We start from the raw sequence: 12,885 nt of genomic DNA, 5'->3' as shown, positions 1-12,885 counted from the left end.
TAAAATTCTCCGTAATCTTCTGTGAAAATATAATTTTTTGAAGTCTGAATTTTGGTAATTGAAATTTATTAGCTTTTAGTGCGTTGTATATGGAATGAGCAAGATATTACCTAATAGTAATCGGCATTATATTTATAAATATCTATATTTATTTTATCTATAACATATCTTTCACTCCTCTCTTTTTTTTTAAACATTGTTGTCTAGTTCTATTTCAAATGAATAATAGGTTTGTGTTTTCTTCTCTGGCTCATTGGTCGTTTTTAGAAATTTTTAACAGGATGAACAGTATTGCTGACAAAATGTTTACTTTTTTTTTACTGTTGTAACTCGGCTGTCGGAAATATCTTTTGTATTTGATGACCGTTATTTCAATTCCTTCACACTAGGACATGTTGTCACTTATATTTTCGGCCTTTATTCCCAAAGGGCCATTTGCTGCGTGGGCTTTCCTCCCGACATTCATAAGCTTGCACTTATCCCGAGGATCCTACACCCTCCCTGGTCATTATATTTTTATGGGTAGGTAAGTGCGTCACACCATTGTCCATCCACAGAAGCACTCTTCCCTGATCCCTTCTCGTTTGCCTCTCGGTATTCCTACCTGCTCCCTATCCCGGCCCACCCCTGTAGTTCCTTGTTTCAGCGCTTACCAAAGGAAATTCCAAAATCTTCCCAATTCTATGTTTTCCGCGGTCAATACACTCAGCTTCATACACATGCATCACATTTTGCCCTCTTCCCTTTCACATGGCATTTTTATTTATTTATATCGCAATTTGGGAGTTTGAGCATCGAAACATTTTAAATTTGGAAAAAATTTTCCGTGTATTTCCATACTTTTCTAAAAGGAGCCGGTCGCAATGATCAACTCCACCCATGACTTTATTATAAGCAACCACGGCCTCTGGTTTTTCCTTGCCTTGTCTGGTGGTTGCCACTAGGACACTTCCAAATTTCGACGAGATCATTGATATGTCCCGCTTGTCTTTCCAGTGGAAAACACATTCATATTCCCTCCTCACTCCACCGAGAATAAACCTCTCCTTTTTGGTAATTTGTGACCAAATATCACTTTTGGATTGTCCCTCCTATTTGGTCTCAATGTACCGGTATAAAAATTTTTTGACAAAGAAGGTCCCTAGTCAATGCAACGTTGTTGTGATAATCGTTCATGAAAACACTGTGGCCATGATTTTCAAAATTATCCGACTATTTTTTTACGACTTTATCGCCTGTCCATCCAATTCATTGTCCCAGGGGCCTGTGTAAATTAGCAATCGGTGGACTAAGCCAGGCGGCTCACAAAGTGTGTACATCTTCACACCATGCTTGTGCTTCTTTCTCTGCATGTATTGCAGTAGCGGATACAGAAAAAATTCAAGGGGGGGCGCAAAAGATACCTTGATTTACCTTTACTTTTACCCTAATAAAAAATAATCAAGTCACAAGCAAAGTTTAAGAAGCTTTAATTAAAGTGATTACGTAAAAATACAAGACATGCCATCTTATGATATATAAAAAAGTTAAAATTGTGGTTCTACAATGTTTGGTAATACGGGCAGCCACACAAGGGGGGTGGGCGACCCCTGGGCCCCCCATCTGTTACTGCCACTGATATATTGCCAAAATATTAGACGGCCTCTCCACAATACCATCGACTCATCTATACTAAGTTCCTGTCCCGGCAAGACAGCAGTTACAATCGTCTCCTTGAAACTGGCAAAAAGAGGTCTTACTTTATAAATACGATCACTAGGCGTCATGGCTGTATGTCGCTGTAAAGCATCTCTCTGATTGCAAGCCGGCGCGCCGATTCCTTTTCATTGGGTTTCCTTGCAAAATGTAACACTCTTAAAATCCCGAGAAAACGATCCCTTGCCATAGATTTTCGAAATATCGGTATACCGGGAAGCTTACAATATAACCACAATAAAAATTTATAAAACCATGATTTTTTCAGAACAGAAGAAAATATTCTTCAAGAAGACGTCAATTCTAAAAAGAAAAGACTAAAGCACTTTCAAATAAAAACTTGTTCACCAAAAGTCTCGTAAAAAAAACAACAAAATTAAAAAATCCGTAGAAAAAAGAAAAATTGGCATAACTAGAAACGGAGCACACTAGACAGAAGCTAGGAACCAACTAGAGAGCAGCGTAGTGGCGGCAAACCTAAGGTGCTGAGCGTGGTACTGTTAAAATGCACGAGAAAAGACCCAAGGCCGTGTCATTCATGAAAGACATCCGTGCGGGTGGCAAGGTGCGGTTAAAGACTTTAGCGATTTTAGCTTCTAGGGGGAGGGGGCAGATGCCCCTCGCTGGGTACGCCCACGGGTTGAGGAAAACAAAGGAGAGGGTAAGAAAGTCTCACTCGTGCAATTCTGCTCCTCATCAGAGTTGTCAAGGCAATCGTCGTCTCCATCACAAACCCACGCCTTGGGCACGCAGCGCTGGTTGCTGCAAGTGAAGTCCCACGCATTGGGGCACGCTGCAAGGGGCGGCTCGGCATCTGGGTCCGCTGCGCACTGCGTGCTGTCCTCCCCTTCCACGAGACGCTCACCATACGGACATCCACACTGGGCCTACAAATATGGGGAAAACATTCCACCTGTACTATGACTGGCATTGGCACACATGCATTTGGCAATGGCAGCTAAGACAATTTGAGCCATGAGCCAAGGACAGGGAAGGAAGCATAGAAAGACACTCACTCACCAATTTAAAAAAAAACAGTCCATTGTGACTGAGTTTCATAAAATGATAAATAAAAACAACCATATTAGAATGTTAGTAAACTTGAAAAATCATAACAAAATAACCACGTCTAAATTTTAAAAGAAAATGATTTAAAAAATAAGTTTATTATCTAATGAATAATTTACCATGGAAAAACTATTTAAAAACGCAGTAGATATTTTTTCACATACTAATTAAAAAAATGGTTCGTTTTCACACCTTTCGCCGTAAATGGGTTAATTCAAAATGCTTACGCAGACGTTAGAGATTAGATATGAGAGACATAGTTATCTCATAAATATATTGCTAAAATACAGGAATTTTTGTATAGCATTTCTTTTGGAGAGTTCAACTTACACACAATCTGCCCTTGGCACTTGGGAAATTACCAATTATAAAGGGGAAACTACCTACATATATGATTACAACCTTTTATTCATGTTTATTTTCATAAAGCCATCACTCAACAAAAGGAGAGAATACTAAAAAAGCAGAGAAAAAGTATTCCTCCATCCATGCAATAGAAGGCTTATCAATATTTTTTTCCCAGTATATTGATTTTTAAGTGCTTGTAAAAATAAAAGACAGCAATTGTTTTAAGATGAAGCATTAGATCAAAGATCAGTGACATAACTATATGCACAGTATTACCTTCAAGGTGCTCACAGTAGGCGGAGAAGATTTGGACATGGAAGTTGTTGAAGTGGAAGCATTTTCATTGCGAGGAATGGCAAAGCACATTTTCTGACAGCCTCCATTATTGATAGAACACGGTTGAAGTGGATCAATAGCTTGAACAACTTGACTAAAGACTTTTACTCCATATAACCTGTTTGATGGTGGTTCTTTAATTACAACCTCCTCTCCAGCACCAGTCAACTTGTTTAACTTGATAATGGCATCCAAACGCCAATCCGTAATGTACATCCATTCTGAAAGAAGATAATTTATCGGTCTATTTAAAGACAAATACATAAAAATTAAAGTACACTCATTTTTTTAAAGTATTAATAAAGCTTTTCAGTTAAAAAGGCAAAAGTGAACATCATGTAAAGCATTGACACTCATCTCAATATACCGTATTTCTCTGAATATAATCCCCCGCTGACTATAGTTCCCCCCCCCCTAATTTTGAGGCTTCAGTTTTGGGAAAAGTTAAAATAATGTGTTTGAATATTGTCCCCCCCTTTACTTTTACCACAGGCATTTTTGGAAAAAAAGGGGGGACTATATTCAGACATATACGGTACTTAAAAAAAAACATACATAAATTGGAAAGTCTTCTAAGATAGACAAAATGATGATGGAAGATAACATTTGAATCTAAATAAGCTTTAAAGTACTTCTATGTGCATGCATGTTGGATAAGTAGTGGATTAAGTTTCACCCTTGTTCATGCATTAGTAAACAAATAAGTAAATATTTATTAATATAAAAGTGAAATTATTTTCCTAAATTACAAATAAGATAACATCAGATTAAACAAGTTTTCTTCTGTGATTAGCACAAGTAGTCACTTGCAGACGTGAGTTTTGTTTATATTATATTTGCAGAGATCTTACATTGAGGTTTTAAACACATACGCCGATGAAGATAACCCTGACATACATTTAATTAACTTTTATCCTTTTGAAAATTATGGCTCTGTTAGACAACAGATTTCACTATTTTAACTGCCATTGGGTACAATGAATGGCAAAACCAGGGTACCAAAGAAGTGAATGCAAGCCTTAGAAAATATTGAAAATGAATTTACCAAGCAAATGACTTTCTAATATCAGCCTACTGTTAATACATAACCTCTCATTTAGATTTGATTTTTGCTCTAATTTTAAGTTTTGTCAAGCGCATTCTGCCTCGTTCATCTAGATAATTGTACCATGGCTGGTGGGGCTGAAGTAAAAGCTGAGCTAAATTTAAAAAACAATTAGAAAACTGCACTCCAGTCAAAATCTATCAAAGTCTGTGCAGAGTAGACAAACTTTCCATTTCACCCACCTACTTTTCAACATTTGCAAACTTACCCCCGTGGATAACGATGGAGAACGGGTGACGTATGAGCCGGGCACTCACAGTCCTCACGTCTTTGCCGTCCAAATCGGAATGCTGGACGTGATCCAAGAGGGCATCACACCAGTAGAGACGATTGGCCAGAAAGTCAACTGAAAGCCCATTAGGCCACCCGAGAGTGAGATTACGGAAGACCACGAGGCCTGTCCCATCGGTGCGGGCTCGACTGATGTTGGCGGGTCTGTCCCACTCGGAGAAAAAGATGAATCTGAAAATATAAAAAGTATTAGAGATCTTACTCACAAGGGTTGGATAGAGCAAGTACTGAGCAGGGAGGGGACAATATAAAAGCCAACGTAAAAGGGAGACTTTTAGGGTAACCAACTAGGAGAGGAAGGTGGAATATAGGACTTACAGCATGATGAAAGGGAACAACAGGCTGTGCTGGGAATCGAAGAAGGAAGTAGGAGGAGGAATCGCTGGAGGAGGCATGGCGGGGTAAGTGTGTCCACAAAATTCTTCCTGTAAACTTGCCTTCACCAATACAATACTAAACAATAATACTAGAAGTCTTACAATGCGAATTTAAACAATAGCAGTATATGAGCACTTGTTGGATAGGGAGTGGTTGAGTAAGTTTGCTTACTTTTGCTGACACTTAGGAGTGAGGTAGGGGAGACAGACTCGCTTACATTAGACATGAAGGTCTTAATCTTTCATCAAGGAAAGAAGTAGGGGTGAAGAGGAGCATTTGGTTAGTTTTAAGCTCAATATAATTTCATTTCAATAACCTATTAATAAATATTGAACAATAATATCAAGTACGCACGCAAACTGCTGGAGCACTTAACTGGATGCTTTTACAATGTATTCATGGGATGCTGCTAAAGAAACACTCCAGAGATAGTATACAATATGTATTTGGTCAGCTTAATAGAAGGCAAATACAAAAAATGTAAAAATCTTGCATAGCTGAGTAGGGGAGGGGTTCAGCAACTGTTTAGTTTTGCTTACAAGACCTGGGGAGGGTTGCAATATGACCATTTTCTCAATGTAATATGCATTTTATGTCAACGGCGTAACTATGGGGGGAGGGGGGGGATGAGGGGGATAGATCCCACCCCAAAGCCTCAGAGAAATAAAAATAATATTCAAAACTATTGTCTAGTTTTGACATATAGTAAATTTCATCGCAATCTTTTAATGAAACTCAAATTTTAAGTGCCAAAATTATTTAGAATTTATTTGCTGGCATGTCATTTTTCCAAAATTTTCCTAAAAGAGGGGGTGGGAGGTCGCCCCTCCCCATCCCCCCCCCCCAAATCATATTCCTAGTCATGCCACTGTTTTATGTAATAAATGAACGCTCTCTAAGCAACCTGTAGTGGAAGAGCACATAGAGTGGTCATTTCTTACATCTTAAAAATGAATAAGCAGCACAATTCAGAGAATTCTGTGGATGGAAACGTGTACACTATGATTTGAACTTAAAACAAAAAAAGCTCACCCTTTGTTTGGATGAACAACAATTGCTCTTGGCCTTTTCAGATTTTTCAGCAAAGTGCGACGGTAGGTGACATTACGAGTGCTGAGAACATTAAGGGTTCCTTTGCGGCTATCGATGTAGTACAAATTTTTGGCAGCCCAATCCACGGCCAATCCTTCAACACCTTCATTCTGAGATGCAAGAACAATCTCTCGCCCTGAAGAAAAAGATCAAAATTTTATCATCATTACATTTTGATAATGGAGACTTTTAAATACTGCCATCAAGCTAACAGCATATCTACAAAGAATAAATTCATTCATTCAAAGATTCATAAAAGATAAATTATCATTAAAATTCTAAGATTACATCTATCTTAGCTTGATTTAATTTTCATGAAAAAGTTTGATGATGAATACGAGCATTTTGATCAATAAATTAAGAATTCGAAGATCCATGAACTTTCATAAAAAGCCATACAATTACAATGTAACCTATGAATTGTGATTTGTGTAAAAAAAAGTCATATGAGATCAATTCACTGCTTTTTAATTTCATGTAACAGTAAGAAAGTACTGCCACGACTGACAAAAATTTTCAAATGCTCATGTGGATCTACAAAAACATGAAAGATTCTAGCAATGATGCTTTAAGACAAAGCATTTATTCACAATTTTCAGGCAGTGTTTCACCAATAAAATATTAAGGTTTTTTGATTACCCAATGAAACATTACCCTCAACCCCTATGAACATCATTATGCAGAGCAAAAAAGTCAAATTTTACAAAGATAACATAGCAGAATGACCTAAAATATGTAATTAACAGCATGGAATAAATCCAGAAACATGGATGATATGCCATCACCAAAGATGAGAAGCAAAAGGAAACAAACCTGTGCCATTACGATGTATCCTATAAATGACATCTTGGAGAACATCAGAGTAATAAATGTATTCATCATGGGAATCGAAATCAAGTCCAACAAATCTTGCTCGTCTTGATACAACTGGAACAATGGCATCGGAAAATCCTCTGGTAGCTGAATCTAAAACTCTTCCCTTGATAAACCTCTGCTGAGAATACATTAGAAATTCTTCAACCACTGGAAGAAATAGAGCTCAATCAGTGTGAATGAATTTGCTATGAAAAATAATAGCTATGTAATTCAAAACATGAGATGATACATGACAAATGAAACAGTTTCCACGATAATTAAGGACCACCAAGACTTAGGTATGGATAGAAAGACTAAATGTATGAAGTAAAAGACATAAATATTTCAGGTTTGATGATTTCCCTATTAACGTTCCAGAGTCTCTAATGTGAAGGTCTTGAGGGTGTGGTCAAATCACGAAGGAACTTAAATGATAGTAGAAGGGACCAAAAAAAGTTACAGCACACAATATTTTAGATTACATACAACAACAAATTGAGAAGAATATATCTTACAGTTGCAATTCTTTCCATCTGATGCAAGTCTCCAACCAATGTTACAAGCACAGCGGTAACCAAGGTTTCCCCGAGGGCCGGACGTAGATGCTGTTACAATGCACATCTGTGCACAATGTCCATTATTATTTCCACAAGGGTTGGAAGCTGAAATGGAATCGTGCACGTGAAAAAGTATAAAAATAAACCACAGGCCTTACACTACGCAGCATTCCGAAATGTGTCCCGGAGACCCTAAATTCCTTGATGGTACAATGGATTCTGGGAAAATATTAATTTGCAAGCTTATTTTTGGGGAAAAATGTGGAGTTAGTGTTGGAATCATACACTTGAAAATTTATAAAAATAATTTACAAATTACTTCACTCCAGGAAATCACATTAACATTAAAACCAAGGACAGCGATAAAAGATGTGTTACATATCACTTAACATTTTACATTATAAGCATTCTGTAAGCAGGCTAAATCAATGGCTATTCATTTATTTTTGGAAATCTTAGTCATCCCTCTTAGCTCTAATAGTAAATGTTTTCATAATCCCTAGATACTATTGAGAAGTTAGTAAAAAAATGTGTTGCAGAACCTAAGAAATGGATACAAATTAGAATTTAATTCCCAAAATGGTTGAGTGCTTGTTTTAAGTGATCACATAAGTTTATCGATTAAAATTTCAACAAAAATCATTGAGTTAAAAATTCATTCTTTCATTAATTATGTCAGGGAAATGTATCAAATGATTTATTTAAATTTCATATACTAACTAACTAGACAACTAGTTCTCGCATGAATGAGTTAAACAGAAATTACAGCACCCACTAAGCAGTTCAGAGAGCTAGAGAAGATCAAGTTGCTTGTAAAAATATGATCTGGAAATGAGCGTATCTTACCTTTTATCTGTATTAACGGATGATATACTTTGACAGCCTTGGGTTCCCTAACATCACGCATCCTGTAAACAGCTTGGATGGAGTTGGCCCCTTCAAATTTATCAACACTCATTATACCCTGTTTTGTGCTGTCCGACCAGTAAATCCTATTCTCGAATACTGCCAGCCTAGAGGGGGATGGCACAGATTGACCTACAAGGAAAATTGTTGAAAATTATAACATTTAAAAATCTACTAATTTTCACTTTTTCTTTCAAAACATCTGCCTTAATAATCATATTAACATTTCTTCCAACAGCTGAGAAGTTAAAATTTCTCAGCTGTTGAATATTTCCATCAGATGTGTTTTCCGTAAGTGAAGTTTAAATGAGGTTTAATCATGCCAAGAATAAGGTGTTTTTCAAATTCAAACATTTTTGATGTGCAATTATTAAAAGTAAAATAAAATAACTACATTATTCTATTTTTCTGAGGACTGGAACAATAAGACTAAGAGATCACTAATACACCTAGAGACAGCTAAATATTGGCAACTGGAATAACTATTTGTCAAAGCTAAAAGGTACTTCCATCAAAAAGCATTTCCTCATGTACCAGCTGGAGGCATTTGGAAATTTTAGGGCAAAAAAATAAATTATATAGGAAATTGGATTACTGTTACAAATTCTAAATCAATAAATATGTACAAAGTTAAGCCCTGGTGATGGTTTAAAATAAACAGAAACGTTGGCTATAACTTTTTTTTTGCATAACATACGTTGACCTAAACTCCAAGAAATATTTTAAAACGAATTCTCTTATCGTAAGATACTACGCATAAATTCCAAATTCTATGCTGTCCTTACCTCTGAGAACCAGTATCCTATTATTTCCATCATAATCCACTGTTTCAATGTAGTCCAGCAATGAATCGCACCAAAATACTCGACGTGCTATGATGTCAACAGTTACACCAGAAGCCTTGTACGCAGCCTCGGAGACAATGGCTTTGTCATCTGTCCCATCCATGTTGGCTCTCACAACCTGACTGGTATCGGCAATGAACATGTACCTAAAATTGATAAATGGAGTGCTTCTTCACATAGTCTGGATACACAGGAGATTTTATTGGTGCCAGCGATATGAATGGCAATGTTCCATTGCTTTTTTAATTTGGTGAACACAAATATTACCATGAAATTGATGAATTAACATGCCTACACAAGGATCTAACAAAGCATTGTACAGTGAATTAAGATTAAAATAGCCAGCATTATGAATTCCAGCCAGCCAGCCATTAATGCCAGCATTATGAATGGCAATGTTCCATTGCTTTTTTAATTTGGTGAACACAAATATTACCATGAAATTGATGAATTAATATGCCTACACAAGGATCTAACAAAGCATTGTACAGTGAATTAAGATTAAAATAGCCAGCATTATGAATTCCAGCCAGCCAGCCATTAATGCCAGCATTATGAATGGCAATGTTCCATTGCTTTTTTAATTTGGTGAACACAAATATTACCATGAAATTGATGAATTAACATGCCTACACAAGGATCTAACAAAGCATTGTACAGTGAATTAAGATTAAAATAGCCAGCATTATGAATTCCAGCCAGCCAGCCATTAATGCCAGCATTATGAATGGCAATGTTCCATTGCTTTTTTAATTTGGTGAACACAAATATTACCATGAAATTGATGAATTAACATGCCTACACAAGGACCTAACAAAGAATTGCACATGGAATTAAGATTAAAATAAGAAAATGACACAATGTGAAGAAGTAATACATAGGGATTAAAAACTTGTTATGAAAATGATAGCTTCAAACGTCAAAACAGTGAGCAAGGGCAACGAACATGAATACATAGAAGATAGTCTAGCAATGAATCACACCACACTATCAGAGAACCATAGGAAATTATACTTTTACAACTGCACTGAGGATACTTGGGTACACCCACTGGGTGGCAGGCTATGGCCCCCCCCCCCCAGAAGCAAAAATAAGTTTAGTTCAAAATAAAGTTATGAACAAATTTTCCTTTTGAAGAAAAATGATATTAGAATAAGACATGGAACTAGGATGAAAATCATTTTTTTTCCAAGCATATAATTATAAAAACTAATAAATTGCTGTCATAATTTCCTTAAAATTTTGGCTTCATTAACCTTTTCTGTGCAAAAAAGTTACAACTTGAACGACCACAGCTAGTTTTGCCTCTGAGTATGCCCATGTGGGGATATATGAACATCAAGTATGTATGGAGAAATGGAACATCTTAATCCTCTTCTGCAATGTCTTACCCAACAGTAGGATCCAGCGCAATATCAGCTGGAGAGCTGATATTTGTGCCCAATACTATTGCATGCCACCTTCCATCGAGTTCAAGTACATCAATCTTTTCTCCAAGGGAATCTGCAACGTATAACTTGTCTCCGACCCAATCCACTGCCAAAGACACAGGCGACCACCACGTCCCAGCGGGAACGCCAACATCCACCACTTTGGACGTCAAAGTTGAACTCATGTCCGTCCTGGAACATTAAAAATACCACAATAAAAAACTATTGGCAAGATTTAAAAATAAGGATATAAAAATTATTAAATGTGAAAGAGAGATGTTTTGGATGATTTTAAGGGGCCTTAGAGCTTTAAAAAGTACAGTAAAACCTCTTATGTAATGAACCTCTTTACTTCATAAACCTCCATACTTCATACTATCCCTATGATCCCGTCAGATTTACATGTAAATTTATAGGCAATTTATAGGCTCTTTATAGTGAACCTCTTTATATTGTAAAACCTCCACTTATCATACCAAGGAGACATCCCCGAGACTGCCTAACTACCTCTGAAAATTGTACCAAGACAACTAGAGACCATTAATGCAGCTGCGATTACGTACATGGAATGACATTTTGAGTGATAAATGTTTCACGCTTATTTTTTTTCTTTTACACCTTTAAGATGCTGTAATTTTTACGTTAACGATTAGTTATGGCCATTTTGTTCTGTATGAGAGTATACCAAACAGTAAATAAGAAAAAAGATATCCAACCATCCTAATCATTTTAAGCGACTGTTGAATTAAGAGAAATCACATCGTTTTCTCTCGAATCATGGTAAAAATCACACGATAGCGCTCACTTTGTGTTATCATTAAATAATAAATAGTATATGTTCACTAATGCACGTATGTTTATTTAAATGCATAAATATAATGGTTTAAAAGACAGTAGTGTCTTTCATTTCCAAAGGATATGAAAACTTGGTGCTAAGCACTAAAATCTCTCTACAGTGAACCTCCATACATCAAATTGCCCAAATTTTGGTCCCCTCCATTACGATGTAAAGAGGTTTTACTGTAATATTTTCAGCACTGAACTAGTGTATACAAATCAAAATTCTTACATACACTAAATACACTACAATAAAACTTAGCAAGAACGTGCAATCTTGGCATTGGAAAATTTTGTGTTGAAAAACAGGGATTACCTGGAGGTAGTAGTCTCAGTGGGAAGAATTTGAGAGTAGACCCTCTTGGTTTTGGTGTCAGACCAGAAGAGCAGCCCTCGCGCCGCATGATAGTCCAGACCACTGATGCCTCCCGAGCTGCCTCCGGACCCGAATACGATTCCTCCCGTGCTCACGGTGACCGGCACGCTCTGGGAGCCACCCGTTCCACCGCTTGCGTTCGCCACCAATCGCGCTCCCTCGCCTGCCGGCCCCATCCTCCAGATCGAACGATCGTGCGCAAAAAAGAGCTTCTCCTCGGCAGTCGACGCTGAGCACCTGGTCCCGTCAGCATTCAAAGAATAGCCAGCGAGGCAGGAGCACTTGTAGCCTCCCATCGTGTTTGAGCAAAGTTGGTCGCAGTATCCCCATTCATTGCATTCATTACGATCTGCAAAGTCAATTTACTTTCATTAACAGGGATGAGACATGGATTTGAACATTTGATGGAATTCTATCACATCCATGGATTCAAGGTTCGAGAGTAGAGTTTTAAAACACCATTGCTCTAATTAGGGAGGGCATCCTTAAATTACAAGAAGCATTTAGGAAGGAGGATAGGAGATGGGCAGTCACAGATAAAATCATGTATGCAATTACCCCAAGAAGTAATTTAAAATTGCAAGAAGAAGAAGCATTTACTTTTCTCACCCAGATCTTAGGCTTTATTCTCAGTAGTTCTGAATACTAGACTTAAATCCACCCCAAATTTTTGGAAAAAAAAAGAATGTGAGGATGGCGGTCAAGTCATATCTCAGGACATCTCATTGATGGAGTAGGAGGGGTTGAAAATCATCTCATGTAATAA

General features: G+C 37.2%; 1 protein-coding gene across 1 annotated transcript in view; it reads right to left on the bottom strand.

The window, feature by feature from the left end:
- LOC124163739 (low-density lipoprotein receptor-related protein 2) overlaps positions 1-12,885 on the bottom strand; it is a 99,627-nt gene that overhangs the window by 64,964 nt on the left and 21,778 nt on the right. The window contains exons 7-16 of the mRNA XM_046540813.1: positions 12,060-12,468; positions 10,868-11,098; positions 9,417-9,622; positions 8,572-8,763; positions 7,684-7,830; positions 7,127-7,336; positions 6,254-6,449; positions 4,761-5,014; positions 3,388-3,668; positions 2,372-2,582 (exon numbers count right to left, since the gene is read on the bottom strand). Of these exons, the coding sequence (XP_046396769.1) occupies positions 2,372-2,582; positions 3,388-3,668; positions 4,761-5,014; positions 6,254-6,449; positions 7,127-7,336; positions 7,684-7,830; positions 8,572-8,763; positions 9,417-9,622; positions 10,868-11,098; positions 12,060-12,468 (2,337 nt within the window). The remainder of the gene's footprint in view (positions 1-2,371; positions 2,583-3,387; positions 3,669-4,760; positions 5,015-6,253; positions 6,450-7,126; positions 7,337-7,683; positions 7,831-8,571; positions 8,764-9,416; positions 9,623-10,867; positions 11,099-12,059; positions 12,469-12,885) is intronic.

This window comes from Ischnura elegans, chromosome 8 (assembly GCF_921293095.1).
Source record: "Ischnura elegans chromosome 8, ioIscEleg1.1, whole genome shotgun sequence".
Classification (NCBI taxonomy): Eukaryota; Metazoa; Arthropoda; class Insecta; order Odonata; family Coenagrionidae; genus Ischnura; species Ischnura elegans.
The sequence above is the reverse complement of the archived record's forward strand: the minus strand, read 5'-3'. Positions and strand labels throughout refer to the sequence as shown.